Below are 27,287 nucleotides of genomic sequence, written 5' to 3' on the forward strand. Positions count from 1 at the left end.
GAATTTAAGGGTGGAGTGAAGGTGATATATAGTCTATGTAAAGGATCTTTGATACTATTCTCAGATTTCCCCAGGCTATGTATTCTTTACAAAAAGGAAAACTGAGCAGTATTTTTCCAAGGAATTAGTTTGCTGCTGTTCTGTCATGAGTTGCTACTATCTGAAAAATAGTGAGAATTTTTCAAGCAGCCCACATTGGTTGCCAAAAACTTGGAGGATATGCAAATACTGCAACCCAGGTTCTATTATCTGATGGCTCCCAGGAATGACATGTGGATTTCCTTTCACCAGGGATAGTTTTTCTCAGAATTACATCTGCAATGTAACCTCACCTGCAGAATTTCTGCTTGTCAAACAGTTGTGAAAAGGCACAGCTGCCCAGCCAATTCTAAGCTTGGTAGAGAAAGAACACACACTTCATAACTTGGCTACTGGAACCACTGTAAGGATTTCATTTAACTGAAAACTGAAGCTTAGAAAACCTGCTGCATACTGGATAACACAATAGAGCAGGAAATGGAAAATCCCCAAAAGGGCATTTCAGAGTGGGGTACGCTGCCACCACCTTTGGATAACCTCGATCCTCCTCTTCGTTGTTGTTCTAAACTAAAAAGGCCCGGCTTATTTGTTTATTTAACGAAATTCATACATCGTGTGAAAGGGAGCAAGTATTTTTCTTATAACACATTGCTTGATCACAAAAAAAGGGGGGGGATCCTCAAAGCTGTTTACAAAATAATAATCTCACAGTTTATTATTATTATTATTATTATTATTATTAGTAAGAAGAATTAACAACATTTTGAGACTTTCAAAAAGTTAAAATAATGTTTCGAACACTTTCCTTCTTAAAATTATCAGATTCGGTGATAAAGGGAAAAATAAATAAAGTAAAATAACAAATTAGAACTCTCATCAAGTCTCTAAATACCTGGGTGGAGGCTTTTGGTTTTTCCAATATGCTCTCTTCCATTTTACAGCTGGCTTTTTCGTTAGTATTCCAAGCTCCATGATACCCCTTTTCAGATGGGAGAGATCTGAACTGTACACGGTGTTCTAAATGTGGCTGGAGAGATGTATAAGATGCTTCACATTTTCCGTTTCCTAGTGATTGCTTTAACCAGATTTACAGTTTACTGTCTCAGCTCACTGATCTTATGCAATCCTAAGCACGCTTGCAAGAAGCCCGACTGAGCTCAACGTACTTATCTCTAAATAAGCATGCAAGAATAACGCAGCGTCAGTGACCTGTTCGCCATCAACTCAAGATCTGGTTTCCATGTAGTCATAAAAAAGCGTCACTCGTTTCTTTTAGGTCACAAGGTTGAAGGGAAGCAGATAAGTTGCTGAGCTACGTTGCTTTGGGAATGTGTTGGATCCCTAACAGCAGACATCCGTGCTGTGGTGCAAGTTCTCACTTACGAAGCGACTAGAACATGGACCTTGAAGCCAGCTCCCTTTGCTGGAAAGATACCACAGGGTTTTCTATACAGGCAGGAATCCTGGTGTTGTCTTTCAGCAGGAACTCAGAATTTGTCTCCCCAAGTCAGATGATGATCTGGAAAGCCCCTGCAACAGTTTTAAGGTCAATGGATACAAGCAACTTCAAACCCAAATGCTTGGGTCCTCAGAAATACTGGAATTCTGTCCCGACAGCATATCTGATTGAGCAGTTCAGAGCACTTCCCAGTATGGATGGATGAGAAAGAACAAAAGCCAACCTTGCAAACCCATATTTCTCCAATGAAAATTCTTGTTGTTTAGTTGTGTCCCCATGGACCAGAGCACACCAAGGCACTCCTGTCTTCCACTGCCTCCTGCACCAATGAAAATAGGGACATTCTATTCTACGTCAGGAAGCTTCTACTGTGAGATCTCATCACACACATATACGTCATATACATGTACATCCGTCACCTTGAGCCAATTACCTCTCCACCTAACCTACCTCACAGGGTGGTTGTAAAGAAAAATGTGTGAGAGAAGGGATCGTGCACACCTTCAATGGATAAACGAAATGAAATAAAAATATATTTGCAAGCTGCCTTGAGTAGTAGTAATAATAATAATAATAATGGAAACGTTGAAAATGATCAGGAAGATACCAGAGAGCAAATCCTTTTGAACTTGGTAGGATTTAGTTCTGAGTAAAAATGCTTAGGATTGCATTGTAAGGCTGGACAGTCTTTACCCAGTTACTGAGAGTAAGCTCTATTGAATACAGTGGGACTTCTGAGCAGACACGTAGGCTTGCATTGTAAGGCTCCACTTATGATAAAGGAACAAACACTTCCTAAAAGATGGCTGGCTGCTTAAGTATTGCAATTAAAGAATTTAAAGTGGTTATGTTTTCCTTCAAAATTATAGGAAGAGTTTTGTATGCCAGCTTCACCATTTCCTTCATTTGTTGCAGGCTTTTTTTAGTATAAACAAGACTCCATTTTGCACTTACACCCCCCCAAAGGCTTGTTTCCAAAAAGGATGGTATGTGTGTGTCCTGATCTCTCCAACACCTAATTGTTCTTCGAGAGAAGGGGAGGAAAAAAGGAAAACTGGAACATCCCAGGATGAAATCAGAAACCCGGAGGGACTGTCCTTGGAAATTAGGGAAATTAGGGATACTTGGAAGCTATGACCTAGGAATTCCAAAATATAAAGTTGGCTTTTGTTGTCCCAGGTAGGCCTGCATCAGGGAGTAACAATGGAGACAGGAGAAGCAGCAGAGAGTGATCGGGTGGGTTGGTGGTTCTGTAAGTGTAACTTTCTGCTAGTTATTAGAGCATTTCATTCTCCTAGTATTTTAAAAGATGCTCATTACTCTGCAAATTAATTTTATATGCCCCACAGAGCTCACTAGTTTGGCAACTGTCACATTTATAAAATAAGTATGGGAATTTGTGCCGTCCCCTTGCAACCATGTTAGAAACATACGCCAAATTTTCTTGTGAGATCTTTTTAATTTTTAACCTGAAATTTGAAGAAATCATGTGCAATGATTGCATAAACTTAGAATCACAGAATCAGAGCTGGAAGGGACCTCAAGGGTCATTTAGTCCAAGCCCCTGCAATGCAGGAATCTTTTTGGCCAACATGGGGCTCAAACCCATGAACCTGAGATTAAAAGTCTCATACTCTACCGAGTTATCCTTTACTTCAATAAATAGTTTTGCTACGATCTTCAGTGAGGGAGGAAGTTGCTCCATTTGCCTTAGCACACCCTCCCCACCCCCTACAGCATGGGTGCAATTACCACACACGGAGGGTTTGTTATAGGGCACAAGGAAGACTCCTCCCAGTCTGTGTACATAAACATAGTATCAGACCATTATGGGAAATGGCCTGTACATGCCTTCTACAGTCTAGGCCATCTCTCCACACCAACAATTCATTCCTGTTCCACGATGGCTTAACTGAGGTTGTGCACACACTTACCATTCATAATCACAGTCTGGTGTGATGCCTATTCACTTGAATGAATGGGTGGATGAATGAATGGACACAGGGTTCTCGAATACCCTACGGTGAACATTGTGCATGCAATTGCTGCACCTGCAGTGGTCTTCATCAAACACATGCAAGTATGACAAACAATTGCTTTTTGTTTCTCCATATAAAATCGCTAAATTAAAAGCTGCTGGTGTGTTGTGTTTTTTTTAAAAAAAGGTTTATTATCCACAAGGAAGAGCAATAGGAAAAATTAAGTTCTTTTCCACATATTGTTGTCTTGAAACAAGAGTCTACAAGGACATATTCAGCACCAAACAAAAAGAAAAAGAAAAGAAAAAGAAAAAAATATATATAATACAAACAGCCATTGAATATAATCTATAAAGCAAACATTAAATATTGCACTTGTTTTTCTAACATTTTGGATTTTATTTCCCCCCAATTTTTTTAAAAAAAATTGGGGAGATTTTGAAGACTGGACTACAGCTCAGAACCTCATATTTTACAATGTCCAGAAATTGACCAATATCTTATGAAATCAAAATAACAGTAATGCCACATGTGTTGGATTTTTTTTTTGTAAAAACATTTTTTATTTAATAGTGTTCACAACTTTAAACCTGATCACAAAATTAATGTGATGCAATGCCAATTACTACAATATTGGTCAATCCTGCTTCATATGGAAATTTCCATCATACTGTGATAAATGTAATGCTATGCATAACAGCAATTGTTCCCTAGTTGGTTGAAACAGCAAAGGAAAAAGGAAGAAGAAAACCACCAAATGCCCTTTTATGTCACTATCCCATCAAAAATATTCTCAAAATTGTGTGTAGAAGAGGGACATTCACAAAATTGCTTAGCACGATTGTTTAAAAAAGTTCCATCACTCAGTTTCCTTATTACCCAGTATATGAAGTTTGCTTGCTGAAGGCCAAACTCTTTTAAGTGAATCACTTAAAACGTGACTCATTTTATACTGGGGTTTTTTTTTCACCCTGTTATTGTTCAAACATGAATTGTTGTCCATGTTTTCTGAAAGGCCACTTATGGAAAAGCCTGTCCTGTTTGTTATGCTATGAAGCTTCAACAATGGTTATAAAGCATGGAGCCTTAATGCAGGAGCCACACTACTGTACATCTCAACATCAGGAAGGCTGCTTTTGGTAAAAATAATAATCAGTCGTGAGTTTGTTCCTGAAGAGGACAGTTGTGTGTCAAAGTATATCTTTAATGCTGAAACACTAGCATTTGTGTCAAGAGCCTCTCACACCCATCATCCACCAGTTTATTCTTTGTAATCTGCGCTGAACATCACTCTGAATTATGCAGTCAAAGCAATTCTAGTTACTAATTTTACTAGTATAATTCTTCACTCTTGGAGAGAGTGGCAGTCCTTGGGAAATCTTTTCCAAAAGGATCCCCTTTCTATCCTTTAAAATACACTGTTCATTTGAGAAAAGACTCCCTCCCATCCCAACTAAAAGTTCAGTACAAATATTTTACACAAGTTTGTGGTCATGGGATAACTACGTATAAAAATAAATTCATTTTCCCCATCCCATCTCACTGGTCGAGAAACTCCTATGTGAAACATGATATGAATTCTACACAACTTTTCTCCAGTAACTCTTGGCTGACAAATGTTGGGTGCTAACTTATGTGGCTCATCTAAAAAAAACCAAAAAAAAAAAAAAAAACCAAAAAAAAACACACCACCGTAACTTGACCAAGCCCTTCTTCATCATGTCTCATGTTTTGGAAAGATAATAAGAAATGAGGATGAGCTCCTTTGTGTATGTCCCTTTTCCAAGTCCCCCTTTCCAAACCAAACAAAAAAGTAACGAAAACAGGAAGGGAAAAAAAATTCAACAGTGCAACATAAAACACAAATAGCATTTCAACGTTTTGGCAAGTGATGAGTTCACCTGAGATTAAGTGATTTTTAGGCAGTCTGTAACAAAATTCTTCTTTGCGGTAATAGTAGAAAGGCAACAAATTCTTAAAAGGAATCAAGAAGGTATACAATCTTGACGAAGACTCCTATTGGTTTTCTTCGGTTATTTCCCCCCCGCATATCTGTTGCTTATCTACTACAGTAGGCTGCAAAACATACAGCAAGGATTGGCTTGAAGGCATTGATGTTTATAATAAATCCACAGCAGGATCCAAGCTGAAGAAGTGATACATGTATCAGTCTTATTAGGACAATTCTGAGCATGTGCATATGCAGGAAAAGTCCAGACTATATTGTTTGTTTTTCTAAATAAAAAAAGTCAGTGCATTTGTCATCGTAAAGTTTTCAAAGCTTTCTTTTGCTCCTTGTTGTGCGGACCACAAACAAGTTAAGAAGGGGGTAACAACAGTCTAACATAAATGAGAAAAAGCTGTAGTGACACCGAACCGCACAACATAAGCATTGAGCATGTGCAAATTTTCAAATCAAAAGAGGATGTCGTCCCTCTTGCAACACGGTGAGTGTTTTGACACATGAGTGTAGGCTATTAAGGCTGCTCTTAGTATGTGCCAGTATACAACAGGGAGGAAAAGCTCAGATCTTCAAGCATGATGAGCAGTCCTATGATGTTTGCTGTAGGCTTCAAAAGCATAATCACAGGTTGTTTCAGTATTTCACCTTTTCTTTTATGCAAGAACTTCCTTTTAATGTGTTGTCTCCGTAGGACACCTTTATCCGCAACACGGCGAAAATACATCTCAGGCCCAAGTCAACTCTTCTTATGAGGCATTCCTTCAGCGAGAGGGGCAGGATGGCCTGTCATCTGAGGGCTGATCTGGGTTTGGATCAATCTGAGCAAAGGAGAGAAAAAAAAGTTTATTCTTTGCTGTTGCTTTTTAAAACAAAAACAGCAACACCGCCTTTCTAGAACAAAGGAGCCTTAATCATGAAAGATGATAAAAATGATTATTTTATTTGAAAACATTTAGAATTTCCATGCTATTTTACATTTATTTTGGTTTGGCATCCATTTTTAGAGGGCACTATGTTGTTTGCAGTTAATGCATCTTTCTCATTTACAATGTATGAAATAGCCTGGAAGGCTGTTCAGAAGAGGAATGAGAAAACAAGTTGTCAACTCAAGTGTCTTATTTTATCAGGAGCCTTCTTACTGGCAATCATTGAATATGCCAATCCAGAGAACTTCAAGCCACAGAATGCTATATGGGAGTCCACCATAACTAAAACAGATGCACACCACTCTGTGCTCAGTTACAGCCACACACAGCTATAATTGACATGACTGCTAATGTTGCAATCCTATCCACACTTTCCACACTGAACACAGTGCCAGTGCACAGTCATCCTTCAGTTGAGGAAAACATTTAAAGCAGTTAATTACAAAATCAACTTGGTAGCTTGCATTTAAAGCAACATAATTTTATTGATTTTAAAAAGAGGAATGAATCGGCTGAAGTGTAGGTACATTTCATGTAACTGTTTTTGTATGTAACACATTGGTTCACATATATTTATACTGGATGAGCAAGTTGTAACAAACAACGAACTGGGCAGAGTTGGAAACTAAACTAGTTTTTTTAAAAACTGTACACATCATCATATGCTGCTACATAATGGTCAAGTCCTTAAACAACCATTACTTTTCTATTATTATGACAGAGTCCTACTAATTAAAATCACAACAGCTGAGTCTTGAACAGGGGTTGGCAAACTAAGGTTCGCGGGCTGGATCAGGCCCAATTGTCTTCAGGATCCGGCCTGCGGACTGTCTGTGGATTGGTGCGGGGATTCTGTTTGTTTGGGCTGCGCCATTCCCCCCCCCGCACCATTCTATCCCCCCCCCCACACTGCGGTGGCACCTCCTCCCTAGAGGAGGAAGGGGGCTGGGCTGAGCTGGCTGAGTGCCATTTTAAGCAGCCCCTCTCTGGAGCCAGCCCTTTCATGCTGCTCATCTTCCCTCCGCCCTGGTGCTCCTGTGGGCCAGAGAGCGGAGCAGACAAGCTCGCTCTTCCTACCCATGAGAAGTAGCAGCAGCAGCAGCCTCTGGGAAGGTTAAGCACAGCAGCTGGGGCTGGGGAGGACGACTACTTGTCCCCTCGCCTCTTCAGACATAAGTAACTGCCTAGTCAGAGTAAGACCACCTAGGATGAAGTATAGATTGCATGATCTTGGGGGATATTCTAGGAAGAATAGCATGTGCAAAAATAGTCTTATTTTAAAATGGAATGCAGATTTCGCTGTGTACTTGTAACCTTACCTCAGAATAGAGTGGAGGAGGCAGAAATCGGAACTCCTGGATATAGGCGAATAATGGTCCTTGAAGTGCTCTTTCAAAGTCATCGCAAGCAGCTACAGGTGCTAGGCTGGACTGTCTCTGCTCTTCTGTGACCACTTCTGCATAGCTAGGAGGTGCTGAAGGCAAAAGTACACGCAGTTCGAACAACGTTCTTATGCATGTCAAGATATATAACATGACAAATATATTAAACTTTAGTTATTGTGATTTGCACAAGGTAGATATAAGAAAGGCTCAACAGCTGGTCTGTTTGCTCTAATTTTATTGGACAGTTTTGGTAAACTTATGACTGAATGCTAAAGCAGGTTTAGCATCATGCACAGGAAACTACATGCATGCTCAAACTGTTTTTGTGCAAACTCAGAGGAGGAAGCTAGCGAGACATTGTCACCTCTTGAATGTTAGGTGAGAAATACCAAGAAGTGATAACATAATTCAAGGAATTAAGCTTTTATCTACAAGAAGCCTTGGAGACTACAGATCAAGAAGGCCAAAAAAAGAAACAGTGTTGGTATCTTTCATATCTGTTGATTGTAAGCCTCTTTTAAATTAGCACAATTCAACAGACGTTATGGTAGCTCAGCCCTAAAAATTTTTTTCCAGGGGAGAACAGGCCTGAGTTTCCTGCTGTCAGAATGATACCATGGTGATTCCTAGCAGATAATTCCACCAGCGTGCAACAGGATTATCAAAGTTTGTATTAATAAGATACTAAGAGAATAAAGTGCTCATGTAAGAATACACCAATGAACAATATAGAATCTATGTGGTCAAATTACCTTCTGGTCTTTCAGGCAGTGTCAGACCAAGCCAATTCATGTTCATGCTACACTGGCTGCTCACACTTGAAGTTCGGCTGCCAAACGGGTGTAAAGGGATAGTACCAATGACAAGTGGTAAATTAAGAAATAAGTCCATTGCACCTGGAATATCCACGTATACCTAGAAGATAAGCAACACAAATTTATGAAAAGCTGAAACTATACATCCACCATGAATATTTGTATTAGAGCATTGAATATCTAAAGGTTACATTAAGTTCCTACCATTAGAGAATATTCCACGCGGATTATACTGCAATCAAGGATAGAGGGAGAGACGGGTGGAATTTTTAACTGCTTGCCATTCCAGGTTTCTGTCTTCCCCGACGACAGGGATTCCCCACGCAAGTTGGCAACAAGCTGCTTTACTTCCTTCATTTTCCCTTTCGCATAGAATGCCTGTGTTTGATAAATGGCAGCTTTTGGCACCACCATCCGGGAGGAACAGTTCTCAATCTCTGCGAAGATCTGAATTGATTCACCTTCAATGAAACAGAGAACAGATGCATTAGATGAAAGGAAGACAACTCAACTTAAAATTCAAACATTACAGCTGGTAATACTATTCTTGCTTAGTCTAGCAATGCTAAGAACATTCAACAGTTCAATGGGAAGAGTTCTAGGATCAACCCCAACAAGATTATGGGAGCATGTACAACCTCCATCCCATTCAAATAAATGGAAAAACAAACTGGTCGCAAATGATCTGAATTACACCCCTAGACAGTAAAGATGCAAAACTAATGTATGCATCAGTTGGTAGGACATTCTGTTTTGCTGAATCCAGGAAGCCCACTCAGAAAGCCACATACACCCATTTCAAAAAGAACTCATGTTACATACCTGGGGTATAGCCCTTCCTTTCGATTTTGGCACTTAAGGATATTGGGCCTGAGGTACAAAACCAGCAACAGAGAGTCTTTTCTTTTGTGCCTGCTTGGGGTGACTGAAAGAAAAACAGAATGAAGATATTAAACATTTACATTTTTAGCTCAGTGGAAATAATACAGCTCTGTATATTCGCAGGGTTGCTTCCAGACAGCAGCTTTTCAGCAAAGGTAACTACAAACCCAGATATGAAACAGAATACCCTATTAAAGTGGTATCTGTTATCATGAGGGTTTGAACATATAGTTGCAGTTTTTGCACAAAGGTTGCTGTTCCCTCACATGCTGATTTTGCTAGTGCATCTGGACGAGCAATGATCAACACAATTTTGGGCAGAATTGACACCTGTCTGGCTATCATGTCAATGTGCCTGTTATCATTACAACTGCAGAAGAAAGCTAATGTCTGGAAGTGTCCAAATGTCACAGAACAATGATTCCTTGTCTCCCTTACCCATTACATGAGCAAACTAAGTGTGTGGGTAAAGTAGGCGAGCTTCCATTAAATCTGCTTCCAACATTGTTGGAAATGGGTTCACAGGAAAATACAAAAAAGAAAAAACACCTATCCATTTTCTCACTCCTTAAATCAGTATACTTGCACTTAAGACTAAGTGTGCCAGCTAAGTTTAATGGTAGAGTATGTAATATACATTAAAAGTCTTAATGCCAGATATATTCAAGTAGGACTGGGGGGCGGGGAAATGTCTGTCTGAAACCTTGGTTGGGGAGCTGCAGTCCACAGACCAGTGAGTGGCCCTTCAGATGATGTTCAACTACAACTCCCATCATCCCTGATTGTTGGGTCACGCTGGCTGGGGCTGATGGGGCTGGAGTTCAACAATATCTGGAGGTTCCCCACCCCCAGTATAGACAATACTTGGACTAATGTACTGCTTTGGTATACGGCAGCTTCATAGGTTTCTACATTAATCCTGATGAATATAATAAGGATGATCGTAACCATGCTTATTTGGACACTGGTTTAAGTGAGATTTGCTGCCAAGTAAATATACTTCAGAGTGCAATCTAAATATGAAAAAAATGCAACAGACTGCATCTTAAAGCCAGATCCACAATGCAATTATGCTCTCAAGTTCTTGTTCTTAAACCTCAGGTTTAGGCCCAGAGGTAAGCACCAGGTCTTTTGCACTGTTTCGTTCTCCCCCACCTCACCTTTTAAAATACATATTTTTAGAAACAACTTTTAAGACAGGGTGGCTGAGTACACTGCAAAGTGCAGTGATGATAAGATTCCCCCAGCCCCTTGACATCTTAATATGCCCAGAGGCACTCTATGCATTTATGTTATGGACAGGTGCCCCAAGTATTTTAAGTATCCATCAACACATTTGCTAAGGCTCAAAGTCTAAATGAACTTAAAGCCAGATTTTATGCACACCTGGAAATAAGCTTCACTTAACTCAGTTAATTGAGACTTCCTTCCACTCAAACATGCATGCAGGCATGCTAAATGGTTGTAATGCTTACCAAATATATATAAATGAACTTACTGTATGAAATGAAGCTTACTTTCAAATAAGTAAATTTTGGTTCATGATCTTAGAATATAAGCCAGATAGACATTCTAAGTATATGTGTTTAGAATGACCATTTTTAAAAACCTATTGTAATAAGCCCAAATTGACTGAAGCCATATACCCGAATTCCAAAAGCTTTCCCAATTTCAGTATGAATTACTTCCAGGTATGCATGCCTTAAGTCTGAAATTCTCAGAACATTTAATAGTGTTGCCTTCTGAACATTTATTGCATGAAGTGATATCTCACATCACCCTTTATTTCGGACACCAACATTCATTTCTTGACAGGAAGGTACACAAAGGTAATTATATTCTTGTTCCCCCACCCCATATGAAAACAATTCCTTGTCCAAACCCACAAAAATCTATAGAAATATTCATGTTGATTTTGGTGGGTTTTAGATACAGTCCTATGTCCTCCCAGATAAAATGACTTTTCAGCCATAAGCAAAAAGAACCCTGTTTCAATGGACTTTTCTTTACGTGTTCCATTTTCACATATTTAATTAAAATCCAGGAGATAATAAAATAGTTCAGGTCAGATTGAAATAATCTTATTAAAATGTCAAAACATTTATCAAAATAAGATTTTATGATAACATACAGAAGTATGATCATTTCTCCCCATTTGATAGGTAAATTATCAGTAGTAGAATAATGAATAATGCACGGCAGTACAATTGGTTTGGTTTTTTTACATTGCTTGATCAAGCTGCAACATTCTCAAGCTGAAGTTTCTTGCAGAAATACAACTGTTCCATATAGCAGTTAATTTTTATTAGAACAGTTAAAATACATTACTTTAAAAACAAGCAGCTTAAAAATACTTGATTAAATTATTATAACAATGTTACCACTTACTGGGTCATTATAGTCTTATACTTTAAAGTATTTCACTGTACTTAACAATTATTGTTACACGTTTTGATATTTCATGGACCATGTGTTGCTGTTTTTTATGCCAAAAACAAAGAATGAGTAATTCTGTCAATTCTTACCAGTAATGAAGGAGTGTTGATATCTATATGTTCAAAGACTGTAAATTCCTTCTTTAATTTTACTGGTAGAAGCCAAGGCCTGTGCAATTCTGCTTTCACCCAATAGCGCACACTGCCATGTCTGCCTTCAAATGAGGTAGCAAGTGGTCTGTTCAGGACACAAAGGTCAAAGCTGAATGAGTCTTTATTTCTGTTGTTGTCTAGCTTAAGTATACAGTGGGTAATAATAAGTTGTACTGTACTGTTAATGCATCATAGTATGTAATTAAGGATAATTTGTAGGATTTTGATGTTCAATTAGTTTGGGAGAAATATCTCTGTAGTTAAGATTAATTGCTGAGCAGATATACAGAATACAACCATATTTGTACAGAAATTGCACTGTAGAATGCTACAAGGAAACATTAATCCAACCCACAACCCAGTTAAGCTGAAGTACTTGGATAAACACAACTTACTCCAGTTGAATTGGAGCACAACAAATTTAAATCCAAGTGTTCCACCTTAACCTCATTTGGGACCAGGTGATGTTTCTTTATTCTCACAAGGAATCACTTTTTAAATCTAGGGAGTAGGTTATACAGGCAGTAGCTAAATGAGGCCAACAAACTGCTTTGAAATAGTTGACTTCCAGAAAGACCCAAACCTCTACTGTATTAAAGTCAGTAAGTATTTCAGTTCATATATGTTTTTCAAGGTCAGAGTCAATGAATGTAGGAGATGCTCCTTCAGTTCCTGTAGTGCTTGGCTGTTCCTTAATAGTTACAGGTATGTTCTCAGGCATGAGAAGATACGAAATTATTTTATTTAACCACTTTATGCTTGTATTTGAAAAGCTGTTTTTCAGAACTTCCAGGGGAAAAACAGCATCCATCTGTATACTCTGAAACTTTAATGGAGGCATACAGGAAATCTGTTAGAGCCAGAATGACATCATTAAATTTCTTGGTATTAAGAATGCACCTAGAATAGCAGAATTAAAATTATAAAATTATACATTATTTTCAGCTAATATACTCTTATCTATGCTACTAAGAAACAGGCTCATTAAAAAACAATCACAACTATTAGAGTTGATGGCTTTGGTGTCTCATCATTATTCTCATGCCAGTTCTGCGACCTACAGTGAGGTCAGCTAACCTTTTCTCATCTAAGTTTGCAGGGTACATTTCTACAGGTTGCCCTACGCAAGTAGTTCTGTCTGAGGATTTCCTACAGATCCTTTTCCCCTTATAAGTTTCATCAATTATCACATTTATTGCCTTGTACATTAATTATACTCCAAAAACGTACTTTTTAAAAGTAGCCTTCAGACTGGAGTAACTAAATTTTGTCACATTGCATCTTTGGAAAGGAACCCCATAGGATACTGAGAACCTGCAAATGCCACATAGGCTAGAAAACTGCAGACACTCAAAAGAAGGCTCTGCGTGAGCTTTCAATATGCAACACGAAAGCAGTGACTGCATCATTTTGCTGCAAGGCTTACAAACATGGTTATTATTCCAATTTCCTTTATGAAAATCTCCTTCTCTCAGCCTTCCATCCTTCCTGGTTTCCTCCAGTCACTTTCTATGTATATCTGTCTATAATCTCATAATGTTTAAGCCCTGATGTGCATATATATCACTCCCCTCCTCCTCTCTTCTAGTATTTGAACTCATAATCTTACAATGTATTTTCAGACCTTCCTCCTAATTTCCTATTTTTAAAACACTTTAATGCTACTAATTCCTTTGTCATTGCCTTCCTTTGACCTATATCTCCTATTCCTCTAATTCTAGCTTTCTTTATATAATCACTATCTTACAAACGCCGAGCCACTGCCTTCATTGAACAATTCCTCAACACTCATATTTTATCCTGCTTTGTTCTGATTTATGTCTTCCTGGCTGTTATGTTTCAACATGTTCAACTGAAACAACAAGCTATACAGTTCTGTACACCCTTAATTTGACGTGGAAGTCATGCCAGCAGCTCTAAAAGGACCAGTGATCAATCGTTTATCCCATTTGTAGCAAACCAACTAGGTCATGAGCTGAGCAAATAAGAGTATCTTGGGTGGGGAACAGGATTTAAAAGGGGATTACTGACCAAAGGGCAATAGTTGGTCCAGTTTTTCCCCATTATTTTCCTATTATGAATTAAAGCAGTCTCTTAATAATCGATCAGGACAATGCCCTTGCAGCATTTTGTAGTGCAATCTCCATGACCATTGAAAAGGGTTTTTTCTTCCCTCTGCCCCATCTCAACCTATGAGTTTTAGGACTATTGATTTGCTGCCAGTATGCTCTTTGCCAGTCTCTGACACAACCCAAGTAGCGCATATACTTACGTCTGTGGAAGCTCAAAGCTGAATGCATATTCGTGCCGTCCTGAATGAATGATGTGGAGGCCTTCTTCAGAATTGTCATCATCTAGGAGGGAAAAACCCAATATGCTATTCCACCTGTAAATATTGTACACATATCTTAATATATTATACAGGATTTGCACAGAGAGGAATCAGTGTAAGCATTATTAGTGAGGAGGGGCAAAACTGTAAACATCACCCTCAGTTTTGTTGTTCCATTGACCTGAATAGCTTTCTGTTATAGTAACTGGTCTGTGATTAATTCCCAATATGAATTTTAGTTTCAAATTGTTATATTAATAACAATTCTTTGAATGTATTTAAATTCAGCAGCTACTTTTATTTCAGCAATATTCATCCCTGCTAACTTTTTTTATGTTATCTTCCCCTGTGTCTGAATTCAGGCTGCAAGCTCCTTGCAGGTTAAGGTTGTATTTAATCTACTATGCACCAATGTGCCTGCTACATTTATTGCTTACTGATGAATGCTTAACAGCAATATTAAAAATAATAATACTGATTTAATACCAAGTACTGTATTTAGCTTATTGTCCGGTCAAAGTCAATATAATTATTTCCAAGTAAGGCATTTTGAGAAGAAGGGTTTTTACTGAAACCCATTCGAACATAAAACTTTCTTCGTCCTTTTAAGGACACCTTGAAAGTGTCAGAAATTGACATCGACAATACCACACATTAATCGGAAATAACTCAAAAGCTGCTTTTGGACTGAATCTAGCTGAGGAGATGAAGTACAGAGGCAGGAGAAGGCAATGTTCGCTTTAAAGGTGACCTTCCTTGCCCTTTGAATTCCTGGATACCTTAAATATCAAGGAAGGCTCGGTTGAAATTCCTACAAAACTAGAAAAAGGGCTGCATATCTCTCAAGACGTGGAGAGGGAAATTCGGGTTAAGGCTATATTGTTAAGGTTTGTGGCAATATATGAAAAGGGTGATCAAGCACCGAATCTAAAGGTGCAAATCAGATAGCCATGCCTTCTGACTGGTGCCCTTGAAATTCACCGGGGGGGGGGGCACAAAAGTCATTGCATGACAAAGGACAGCTTGCTTGCCTGCCCACACCCTCCAGGCTCAAAAGATTATTATACAGAGAGAACCGTAAAGGAACTAAGAATGCCATTACGTACAGGCAAAGCGTACTAAATGTACTAAATCTAAATGCAAGTTAAAACTCCCTGGCGTCTACAGAATGTAGTGGGTTATTATAACTGTGTGTTTTTCCTGAAAGAAAAGCTTTCGTGTGATTCGTGTCAGTGTACGTGGTTTTTAAATATATATATATATCTGTTAATTTTTTTCCACTGGGGTTTTTGTTTTTAGAATCTTTCCCTTTTCCTTCTCCCGCCCCCCCTTTCTGCCAGCTCAGCAGTTTCCCTTCAGCCTCAGCAAGAAGAGCAGCAGCAGCCGAGCTGTGGTAAACAAGTGCTGAGCTGTCAATCACAGACTAGACTCAAGCAGGAGAGGACCGGCCTAAACCGGTGCGAGCAGAGTCCCAGCCAGCCAGCCGCTCATATGCATACAGTATACATTGCGCTTCCCGAGCCAGCCTATTTGCTCAGCGGCTCCGCACCCCTCAACCGAACTTGCTTCGCTGTAGGCGTCATGGAAGGGGGAGGGGGGAAGGGAGGGGGAGAAGAACAGCCGCTTCTTTCCCTTCTTCGGCTTCCGGTCCCTGATACTTGGCATGGCATGGCGTGGCTCAGCAATGCCCTTTCCGGGTAACCGGTGGAAACGTGACAAAAGGCAGCGGCCGCTTCGCCGCAATTAAAGCAAAATGCAAAAGATGGGGGGGGGGGCTGAGGGGGGGGGAGAGAAAACGGGGTTCGCTTCTGCAAAGCTGCATCCAGGGAACTGTTAGGTCTGCTAAACGCAAAGGCTGCAGTTAAGCGGGACGTGGGGATCCAAGGCACGCGCACCCCCCTTGCAAATATACCTTTGCCTGAAATAAAGGAAAGCTGCTTGCGTTGCCCTGTAGGGGGAAGTTCTGTAATTTGGGGGGGGGGGGGAGAATGATTATCTTTAGAATAAGGAATCCGTCTCCCATTTTAGGTCCGCAGCTTTTTTGGGTGACACGAGTGCTAACCCGGGCACCTGCACATTCAGGGTAGAACTGGCAGAACACGTGCTTTGCATAGACACGGTTGCACACGTTCAATCGCTGGGGAAGGCTGCTGCCCGCCAGTGTCTGCGATACCGAGCTAAGTGGACCAACGATCTAGCTCCCCTGTAAGGGGCATCTTTTGTTATTGTGTTTCTTGGGGGGAATCCCGGTTCTGCGCGGTTTAAGGCTGCACCCAGCCAACATTATATTTCTCCAGCAGATATATGCATGTAGGGTGTAGAGATTGATTGCCAATTCCCGCAGGCTTCCAATGGCTGCATTTAGAGGCCCAACCCCAACTGGCATGGCATTTGAGCAAGGCTTGCTGTTGGTGTCATAACTTGTTACACATACACACACGAAATATTCGGCCATGTTCACTGGGTTTGACCTCGCCAATGCTGATTTGTGGACAAGAGTGGACTTTGGTTGTACGTGACGGCGCGCACATCCACATCCCGACGCTGATGGAATCCACATGTTCAAGACCCCCCCCCCATTTCCAAGCATCCGCGGCTAAGACGTGGCAACAAGGAGCCTTGCAGATAGGTCGGCCCGCAATCCGATGCGCCCTTTTATGCACCCGAGGGACTAGGAAAGATCCCGCTAGAGAATCCGGGAGCGGGGCCCCCCCCATTGTTTTAATGGGTCTGAACTTAACTGCGGGGGGGGGGGGAGAGAAGGCTTCAGTATGCAACTTTCAACAACACACAAAATGCACTGGAGAAGCCCGGGGCCCGTCTCGCGAGGTGCAACAGCAGCAGGTGCGAGCGAGCGAAGGCGCCCCTTACAACAACTGGCCCTTGCAGTGCAGGGCGCGTGTATGCACTTCCACACGTGCCGGCCACCTAAGTCAAGCGCTCCAGGGCCGCACACAAAGCAGCTGCGGCGGGACAAAGGGGAGCCCGTAGCGGACAACCCGCGACCGAGAAGACCAGGTACCCAAAAGCCCGTCCGCGCAGCCGCCGGCCTTGCAAGACACTGGCGAGATCCGGAAACGAGAGCCCCGCCTCCTCTCGCCGCTCCTCCCTCCCCCCGCCCTCTCGGGCTCACCCGCCTCCCAATCAAGACCAGGCATTACCTTAGCAACAGGCTAACAAACCCCGGCGGGCCAATGACGGTGCGGGTGCTGGGCGGGGCTTCCTTCCGCGAGCACGCTAGGCTGAGCAGGGTTTCTGCCTTCCGCGGCTAAGTCATTGAAACTCCCTCGGCCAGCTTGCCTTGGTGCTGGCGCGAGAGGGGAGAGGGCAGAGGGCGCGGGGCTCACCAGCCAAGCAGGCCACTCGCTGCCTTTGGCGGCACGGGGGAGAAGGATGAACGTGCTCAGCCAAGGTCCTCCCCCTAGGTTCAGATACTCGAAAGCTTAGGTTTCTGCCATTATAAAGACACACAAGCACACACACTCACGGGTGGTTGGGGTCCTAGGACGCAGCTACGGCATTAACAGGTGCAAGCTCAGTTCTGCTTTCTGGAAAAAGGCACTGAAAAGCGTCTCTTATTTCACTTGCAGCCCATCTTAAAAAGCTGCATTGGTTATTTGTGCATGCGTGGCTTGGATGCTTTTGCCCCTTTTGCATATCTGTTACGGAGCAGCAGCATTTTAAGATTCACAGTGCCGGGGGTAAGCTATGCACTTTTGCACACCAGCTGAATTAAAGGGTATGCAGTTTTAAGACTGCATAAAATTCTTCCACTTCCCTGATTAATACGTTTCACCCGCCCATCCTTTGCGTGCAATGCAATATATACTGTGCAACTTCCTAGTGCATTAAAAAACAAAAGCACGACACTCGATCTGAGCCTTCTACAAAATTCTCGTGTCCGCAGCAAATCTACTGCATATATATGTGTGTGTGTATATATACATATAAGAGAAAGCGCAAGGAAAAATTACATAACCAGTTTTAACATTTTCTTGTGCTAGGAATTAAGTCATCGCCACCACCTGACGCGTAGAACCAATCTGCTGTGAGGAGAAGGAGCACCCCCTCCCTTCTCTTCAGTACTGGTCCCAAACAGGATTGAACCGCTTCTAACAAAGGGTGGAAACTTCAGAAAAACAACCTTAGAGTCTCCTATACTTGCACACTGATGCCATTTGGAACAATAGATTAACAATGCGAAGACCAATTAACCCCTCGACGAGGTTGATCCTCGTTTTCCAAATCAATGTGGCTCTCAAATTGTAGAATTCTTCGCAATGACACAGCCCATAGGATGGACTGCAGAAGTCCCCAACTTCGAAATGATGCCCTAATTCTATAATGGATTCGCCTACATGAGGGTTCTCCACCCACCCCCAACATAGCTTTTACATATGGCTCGTTGGCAGAAGCGTTCTAAAAGAACAAGGCTGATTTCCCAACTTTTCCGAGCTTAAGGGAAAGGGAACGTGGACCTACACGTGGGGTGCTGAAAGCAAGTGTCAAAATAAACCGCAGGGAACCCTTTCTCTTGCTAACAATTCTCCATCCTGAAGGCGACATCACTTGCCAGCTCGAAACCCCGAACTGGTGGCATTAGTAAAACAATTTGTTGGGGATCATTTAGGTTTCGGTAGGTTGATGCAAAATCCCCCACCCCACATTCAATTTCTTTTTAATTATGAAGTGGATAGGGTCTCTTAAAGAGCAGGCTAGAGTTGGAGAAAAGTCTTATCTGGAGCCACTTTATAGATGCACCGAGATCTTGGGGGGGGGGGTCACCCTATTTGCTTCCTTACACATTCTATGGCTTTAAATAGCTATGCATCTGACGCGGTGCTCCTAAACACTTACAGGAGAGCAAGTTCCATTGCATTCAGTGGGGTTTACTTCTGAGTAAGCGTGCTAGGATCAGACTGCAGTGATCAAAAGAAATTTGCCTTCCGATAGAAACCCCCCCCCAAACAACCCGTCATTTTAGAGTAATCAGTTAAAAATTCAGACTTACCTCTTTCGTGTCCAATTAAGATATCTTTATGGTTAAAATATTCTACTTCTTCAGTGTAATTCTGTGTGTAGGCAGTGTTGGATCCAGCATTTCTAGATTCAGTCCAGCGTACTTTTGCATGTCCTCTTGCATGGATTTTAAGCGATTTGACTCTAATTTCCCCAGTCACTTCTAAATTCACCCTTCCTGAGACTGTATCCCCGCTAGAATAGACGGGGACGTTGCTGTCATTAAGACAGTCAAAGCTTATTGTCAAACTCTTCACCTTCCCCAGCACCATGTTGAGTTTTTTGTTTTTCAATATAACAAAAGTCTATAAAAATATACTGTAAGAAAAAAGGAGGGGGAAGAGAGAAAAAAGTCAAGATCTCATATAAAAATGCGATCTCCGCCTGACACACTGATCAGCTCCTCTGCCCTGCGAAAAAGGCTGCGGGCAGGATCAGCGTGTTCCCTACGAGCACTTCATCGGGGTTGCTTAAAAAGTAGGCAAGGCGAGACGCCGCGCACAGCTGCTCTCCGGCTCTGTGGTCTCCTTACAAAGACAGGCGACTGGTCGTTGCCTGCTCGCTTTAAGGAGCTTTGTGAAAAACAACCCCAGCGCGCAGGCGCGGCGCTTCTCCCCTTATACAGTAGGTGTAACAGAGGCAGAGCGGCGCGCTCGGCTGCGTGCAAGGCAGCCGCCTTCCCTTTCGAGTGCAATGAAAGCTGCCTTTGCAGCGAGAGCAGCAGTTTACGGCCGTAAGAAGAGAAATGCATTGCTTTCCTAGGCTGTGGAAGCAAGAAATGGTCAGAGGAGAAGGGGGCTTACCGGTTAGAGCTCCTCCAAACAGCCGAGCCCAGCTTAGAAACCTCATAGGTAGTGATGCTAGGTAGTGATGGGGGCAACTGTCTTGCAATGGCTCTGCAGGGCAACCTGCATTACAAAGAAGCGAAATTATTGTTTAAAAAAAATACCACGGCATACCAGGAATAACACTAAATGGGAGCAGGGACGGAATTAGCATCTTTTCAGAGGGAGGCAGAAATCTCCGCAGTTGGGGAGGTTGGTCTGCTTTGCTTTGCATTTAGTTCTAGATTTTTTGAAAAAGAAGATACGCTTGGAAATCTATGCTAAGGGCCTGGACATCTAAAATTTACTTGCAAATATTAGCAGGTTTCCTATATGAAGACAGCTTTCTTAAAAGCCCCCGAGGTGGTTTTCTTATTGAGACCTATGCTATTAAAGCCCAATCGCCTGTGATTTGCATTGCTGTTGTTAGAATTTATCTGCCTTGTGCCATCTTTTAAAAAAATGCTGTATTGGCTACAGGTCAATTGATTTGATACAATTTTATTAATTTGTTTGACAAAGATATGCTGCATGAAAAACAAGAGTGGATTCACTTTGGTTGGTTTCTATTATATGCATCTGCTCAGAAACAAGCCCTCTTTGAGTTAAATGAGATTTAATTCCTGGCAAGTGTGTACAGGATCACAGCCTTCAAACCATTAATGGGATAAGAGAGCACTGCTTTCACTCACAATCCTACTTGTCACTGGCCTCTTCAGGTATTTTGCAAGCAAAGCTTTTAGTCAAAAGGTACAAGTACATGGTTTTTGGTGTAATCACAGAATGTATATTAGCTATTCAAAAGTTCTAGCATTTTGTTCACAAATTATTTGCTTCTCGTTGCACTTCTAAGGGCCAGATGAACTCATCATTTCCTGAGTTTATAAATATAGTTCACATATTTTATTTTGAGCATATGCATTTCTGCTGAAACTTCTTGTCTCAGAATTGCAGCTCAGATTGCAGCATGGCTTTGAGCTGAACTCAGCATTTCATGAGGAAGTTACTCACAAGTAACCAAGTACTTTAGAGCTGCAGTTCTAAGCATACATGCCAGGAAGTAAGTTTCACTGAACTCTTGGTAGTGCTCATTGCTGAGTACACATGCTTATGAATAGACTGCAAAAGTTTAGGACTTCAGTTACATAGAAGTACCGGTATTTGGTCAAAAAGTCATTCTTGTTTTCGCTCGGTTGACACCTGGTGGAATTCCAGTACTCTGAAGTGATTCTGTTTGTGTTTCTGTGCCACCTTGTGGTGAATGAAGTGCAAGCTATAGACACATTTCATTGGAATGGGTAGACCTTGTGTGCCTGTAGCATGTGTCAAATTTTATGTTATGTGCCCAGAAAAGTATACATATGGTGTTTTTTTTTAAATGGATGTCCTAGAAAGTTTGTTTTGATTTTGTGCATGCATATATTTAATACAGGGACGCGGGTGGCGCTGTGGGTAAAACCTCAGCGCCTAGGACTTGCCGCATGGTCGGCGGTTCGAATCCCCGCGGTGGGGTGAGCTCCCGTCGTTCGGTCACAGCTCCTGCCCACCTAGCAGTTCGAAAGCACTCTTAGGTGCAAGTAGATACAGTGGTGTCTCGCAAGACGAAAAACTCGCAAGACGAAAGAGTTTTTCGTTTTTTGAGTTGCTTCGCGAGACGAATTTCCCTATGGGCTTGCTTCGCAAGACGGAAACGTCTTGCAAGTTTGTTTCCTTTTTCTTAAAACCGTTACAGTAATACAGGGTGCATTGCTTGAAGAGGTGCAGTTGCAACTTGACTTCGAGGAGCAACTCATAGCACACGGTGTGGTAGCCTTTTTTGAAGTTTTTGAAGATTTTTTTGAAAAAATGGAAACCGTGCTTCGCAAGACGAAAAAACTCGCAGAACGAATTAATTTCGTCTTGCGAGGCACCACTGTAAATAGGTACCGCTTTATAGCGGGAAGGTAACGGCGTTTCCGTGCGCTGCGCTGGTGCTGGCTCGCCAGAGCAGCTTTGTCACGCTGGCCACGTGACCCAGAAGTGTCTCCGGACAGCGCTGGCCCCCGGCCTCTTAAGCGAGATGGGCGCACAACCCCAGAGTCGGTCACGACTGGCCCGTACGGGCAGGGGTACCTTTACCTTTATATTTAATACTATTTCACCATATAATACTTCTCAGTGCTTCAGACCTTTTCTCTACTTTAATAGGTTTTCAGCTGTGTAGCCTCCTTTTTCTTTTTCATGTTTCCAAATAATACAGATGGATTTTAATATTGTATTGAATTACTATGTCTATACCCAGAGCCCTTTGCTTTCAGGATCCTATTGGAAACAGGCAGAGGGCCTTCTCAGTAGTGGCGCCCTCCCTGTGGAATGCCCTCCCTTCAGATGTCAAGGAGATAAGGAACTAAACAACTTTTAGAAGAGAAATGAAGGCAGCCCTGTATTGGGAGGTTTTTAATGCTTGATTTAAAAAAATATGTTTTTAGATATGCTGTAAGCTGCCCACAGTGGCTGGGAAAACCTAGCCAGATCGGTAGGGTATAAATAATAAAATAATAGTTGTGGTTGTTGTTGTAAATTCCATTGCTGAATAATAATGCTGGGAAAGAGTATTATGCAGCCAGGGAACACTAACTGGATGACTTTGATCTGCTATGGCTTCTCTGGAAAGGAAACGAACTACAGTCCTGTGTTACCTACTTAGAAGCAAGCCCCATTTAATTAAATGGGAATTAACACTCAGGTAAGTGTGCATATGGTTGCAGCCTTAGTCTTGAAATAAACAATTCTGATAGCTAGACAGAGTATGGGTGTGGAGCCTAAAACTAATTCAGAGGCAGAGACAGGGAGGACAAAAGCAGTAACTTCACTGTGAAGTGAAAATAAAATGAAAAAAGCAAAACAAAATTGGAGGTGGGGGAGGAATAACAACAGAAGCAACCCCATTTTCTGGTCGCTTTGCAACCCTAGAAACTGTTAGTATCTGTAATGCAATTTCAATGGAAATGTATTTCACATTGAATAAATGATATTGTGGAAATAAGGTGGCAGTTGGAAACAGGCAGTTGACAGTTGGGAGTTGCTTGGTTATTCAGTTCCACCTTGACTATGAAGGTGAGAGGGTGTGGGGACTTCATTCAAAAGCTGTCTGGAGCAGTTTGTACATAATACTACTTGTTCAAATGTTGCCAGCCCGACAAGTAAGATTTATTTTCAACTATTTGTGTAAGGCATACATTTTTATAAAAAATCACAAATAGCTAACAGAAACAAGCCTTGTTTATATGTTGGTGATGTGAGAGCATTAAAGGGAATATTCATTTGATATTTCTTGTTACATCACAGGCTGCCGATATTATCATCATAGTCCTTATATTAATGTATATTCTGCCTTTTTCCAGCCCGCAACTCAAGGTGGCTAACAGATAAGAATACAAAAACACAGATAAAACAGAAAAGAGAATCACTAAAAAGTAATTAGACACTAACAGAATTAAAATGATATAAAATGATCAATTAAAAACCAAGATAGTAACAAGAAAAACATCACAACACCAGCCCTTTCCTTAAAAACAGTCAGTTCCTAAAGCCCTGTTGGAATGAAATGGCCACTACCTGGATATGATTCAGGCTACAAAACTGTATTTTAAATAGTACTGCACATCTGTACAAAACATTATTTTTTTTTTGTTATTTGTGTTAGCTACAAATGTAATCCAAGGTGCATGTGAAAACATCACATCTCTGCTCTTGGGCTTCAGATCATTGCCCCAGTTCATCTTCCTCAAGTGGTGAGGTCTTGCTTAACAATCCTGATTCATTTCTCTGCCCATTTCTTTTTGCTCTTTACAGCAAAATCAACAGATAGTGAATGATGTCAGCTGGTCTTAGCTGGTGGTGCCAGTATGTTTGCTATGATTCAATTAAATACGTGACAGAGTTGCTAAGCCTTTAAAAGTTAAGTAGAAATGGAAACTTCAGAAGGTGTGGGTTCTGCCCCTGCTGTAACTAGGTTAGAGAGGAGTGGTTAAGAGATCAAGCTGTGAGCCAGGAAGTGCCTAACTCAAATTTCACCTATGCTACAAACTTGCTCTGAGGTTGCCTTGGGTAAACCACTTTCTTCGAGTCTCTCCTGCCCCAATTTGTTTTGAACATGGCAACAGTAAACTTAAAATTTCTATATTTAGTCATCAAAACATCTTTTTCAATCTTTCTGACCATATTATAGGTTAAATATTACTTAAAATTGATCATTAACAAGTTCTGGGAGCTGTGTGGGTCACCCTGGTCGTACGAACGTGACTTCATAGAAAATACACATTACCCAATAAATTGTTCATTTGAACTTTTTTGTGTAGAAGGGGAATGAAAAAGCAGCATGTGTTGCACACCTGCCCTCTTAAGTTGTAATAGTGTATTTATGTGCTTCTTATAAATTGTCTTTCAGGGGGGATTTAAAAACATTTCTATTTACCCAGGCATTTGATGGCTGACAACCCTGAAATCACTAACTGAGGTAATGTTTTTAACTGTTCTTTGAATGCTAAGAACATAAAAAGAGGCTGCCAACGGCTCATCTAGTCCAATATCCTGTTTTCACAGTGGCCAGTCAGATGCCTTTGGGAACTTTTAAGCAGGACCTGAGCACAAGAGCACTCTACCTTACTGCAGTGTCCAGTGTCTCTTGTTCAGAAGCATACTACTTCTAATCTGTCTAATCCTCTTTTAAAACCATCCAGGTTGGTGGCATCACTGCTTCCTATGCATTTGACTATGTACTGCATGAATAAGTACTTTTAAAAAATCTGTCCTGAATCTTTCAGCAGCTTCATTGGATTTCAGTACATGTTATGAACTTCCAGGCCTTTTTTCCCCAGCCGAAACTCAGCTCTCAGAGGAGCAGCACAGGGCTGAGCTTGCTGCCTCAACTCAAAACGGGTGTGGAGCAGAGAAAGACTCTGTGCACCATTTTGAGCAAGCACCAGGACACGTAAGCATTTTTAAAGCTTCTATTCCTTTCTGCTTTAACTCTTAGGCACTCATGAGAGAGGCAAAGGGAGTTTCCCAGGAGTATAGCTTCTCTGGGAGCCGAACTCACACCAGAAAAACTGGAAACCGTGCTGTTGAACTCTGTGGCCTCAGCCTCCCAACCTTTACTTGAAGAAACTGAAGTGACACCAAACTGAAGTGACACACACACACACACACACACACACACACATCTTTGTGGAAAGTCCAAAGTTCTCAGGGGGGCAGTTCCGGCACTTTTTTTCCTACCTCACCCTACTGCCACTGCAACCTGGGCATAAGCTTTTCTGTCTATGGGACCCCTGCCTTCAGCGGCTTCAGTTTAGTCCCCACTCAATTGCATCTGCCACCCCAGCCTTAAATTTCCCCTCCCCTCACTCCTGGGTACTTTCACCCTTCCTACGTACACCTCCTCCCTATGGTTAAGCCTCACCTGCCACCTTTCAAGCTGCCTTCCCTTCAGACAGAACAGTGCTCTATAGAGACCTCACCATTGTCTAAACCGATTGACAGGGTCTCAAATCCCTTTCACACGGCCCTCCCTGAACATATTGGCCTGGGGGATTTTCCTGGCCCCAGTTGCATGCTTTGCCCCTTCATCTACATACCTTCCTATGGACCCTTCATTTGCAAAGGAGAAGGAGAACTCCATTTTATGGCTGAATACAGTTGTATTCAGCTTAAGGACCAGGGTAGCAGGAGGCAGAAGCATGCGCCGCCCCAGCCACTGCCCCCTGCCCCCTGCCTCCTCCTACTCACCCCCCACCTATCATCTCTCTGTCCCTTTCTCCCCTGCTCGCGCACACACACATACTACCTGGAGATCATATCTGCAGACAGGTCCTATAGATACTTACTCAGGGCCCAGTGTCTCTACCTGGGCAGTTCAGGCAAGCAGAGTGGGGTGGGGATGCAGCCTGGAGAGGTGAAGTCACAAAGCTTTGCCCACTGACATCAGGTGTCATCCTGCCTGGCCTTAGAGACATGGAAGTCATAAAGACTGTCCCACTGACTAGCCCCTTTCTGCCTGGATACCACAGCTAGCTCAGGAAGGAAACCAGCCTGGTCTCATAGCCGGTCACTCAGGGAGCTCACAATGCCTTACCCACTGACATCATGGACAGCTCAGGGAGAAGCCTTTCCAATCTTGTGCTGATTTGCAAAGCCCTGCACAACTTGGGCCCAAAACATGATTCTGTATGATCTCAGAAAATTGATTCTGCATTACTGCACAGTGTGTCCATTTGTAAACATATGTAGGTAGGTGGTTCCAGCAATAGGGAGTGAATCCATTCCACACCAGTTCAATTATTTCGTTGGTGGGTGTATATCAAGATCACAGTCACCTTCTTTGTTGACCTGGGACATACAGAGGGAAAGGCGTGGATAACCTGTTCAAGGGAAGTGTTTTCAAAGTAACTACACACACCCTAGTGGACAGCAGGAGCTAGAGTCGATCTAGATTGAAAACAGCATGTTGAGGATAAGCATGAAGGTTCCAGATGGAGAAAAACCACACCTTTGTGCTACAAATAATTTTGTATATACGCAGCCTATGTTGTTTGGGAACCCTAAGTTCCTCTTTATAGATGTGACCAAAGTAACACAGTGTACAGCAACACAGAAGTACCTCCAACATTGCTTCTCATAAGATATGAGTGAGTCATAGATTCTCCCTCCCTCCAAGTCCAAGGATTGCAGACTGAGATTAGTCTCGCTTACTACATCTTACATAACATATGGAGGCACCAAGGTCTAGTTTGTACAACACGGCAAGCCTTGGGAAGAGAAAAGCAACTTGTTCTTGGCTACAGCTCATGGTTACCGAAGAGAGCTTAACCACAAATCCCAGTTTGGAAAACATGCTAAGTTAAATCTTCATTTAGCTCAGTGCATCACAAGGACAAAAAAAAAGAAGACTGGAGAGGAGCAAAGCAGCCACAACCTCCTCCCCAGAAACACGCAAATTTGCAGGTAATCTGTAGTTAGGTTTACCGTGCCATGTGAACCAAGCCTATATTTCCTTTAAAAATTCCTTTTTATAGCCCCGTGACCTTAAGAGTTGA

At 41.8% G+C, this 27,287-nt stretch overlaps 1 protein-coding gene and 3 long non-coding RNA genes across 8 annotated transcripts in view; 1 reads left to right on the forward strand and 3 right to left on the reverse strand.

Annotated features, from left to right (window-relative positions):
- LOC308458418 overlaps window positions 1-1,320 on the reverse strand; it is a 24,009-nt gene extending 22,689 nt beyond the window's left edge. Inside the window, exon 1 of the long non-coding RNA XR_013977384.1 lies at window positions 932-1,320. This is a non-coding gene — a long non-coding RNA (uncharacterized lncRNA). The remainder of the gene's footprint in view (window positions 1-931) is intronic.
- Window positions 1,321-3,642: 2,322 nt separating this feature from the next.
- On the reverse strand, window positions 3,643-26,201 carry ARRDC3 (arrestin domain containing 3). 3 transcript variants are annotated; one of them, XM_080972959.1, is made up of 10 exons: window positions 26,099-26,201; window positions 20,191-20,295; window positions 14,309-14,390; window positions 11,974-12,121; window positions 9,389-9,491; window positions 8,771-9,027; window positions 8,504-8,666; window positions 7,686-7,840; window positions 5,152-6,258; window positions 3,643-5,121 (listed from the first exon to the last, which is right to left on the reverse strand). In XM_080972959.1, the coding sequence occupies exons 1-9, from the start codon at window positions 26,184-26,186 to the stop codon at window positions 6,202-6,204; spliced, it is 1,158 nt and encodes a 385-aa protein (XP_080829085.1). In that variant the 5' UTR covers window positions 26,187-26,201; the 3' UTR covers window positions 3,643-5,121; window positions 5,152-6,201. The 3 variants fall into 3 exon arrangements, with proteins under 3 accessions (XP_080829085.1, XP_080829086.1, XP_080829084.1); XM_080972960.1 differs by lacking the exons at window positions 20,191-20,295; window positions 26,099-26,201 and adding an exon at window positions 19,380-19,936 and having other exon boundaries at window positions 7,686-7,875; XM_080972958.1 differs by lacking the exons at window positions 20,191-20,295; window positions 26,099-26,201 and adding an exon at window positions 19,380-19,935.
- The window catches only part of LOC308458357, a 489,707-nt gene continuing 485,368 nt past the window's right edge, over window positions 22,949-27,287 (forward strand). The window contains exons 1-3 of one of the 3 annotated variants that reach the window (XR_013977269.1): window positions 22,949-23,393; window positions 24,641-24,709; window positions 25,071-25,183. This is a non-coding gene — a long non-coding RNA (uncharacterized lncRNA). The other 2 variants (XR_013977270.1, XR_013977271.1) reach the window with 2 other exon arrangements.
- Window positions 23,455-26,023, reverse strand: LOC308458532. Its single transcript, XR_013977526.1, has 2 exons — window positions 25,830-26,023; window positions 23,455-23,611 (listed from the first exon to the last, which is right to left on the reverse strand). It is a non-coding gene; the product is annotated as an uncharacterized lncRNA (long non-coding RNA).

This window comes from Podarcis pityusensis, assembly GCF_964106645.2.
Source record: "Podarcis pityusensis genome assembly, chromosome: 11".
Classification (NCBI taxonomy): domain Eukaryota; kingdom Metazoa; phylum Chordata; class Lepidosauria; order Squamata; family Lacertidae; genus Podarcis; species Podarcis pityusensis.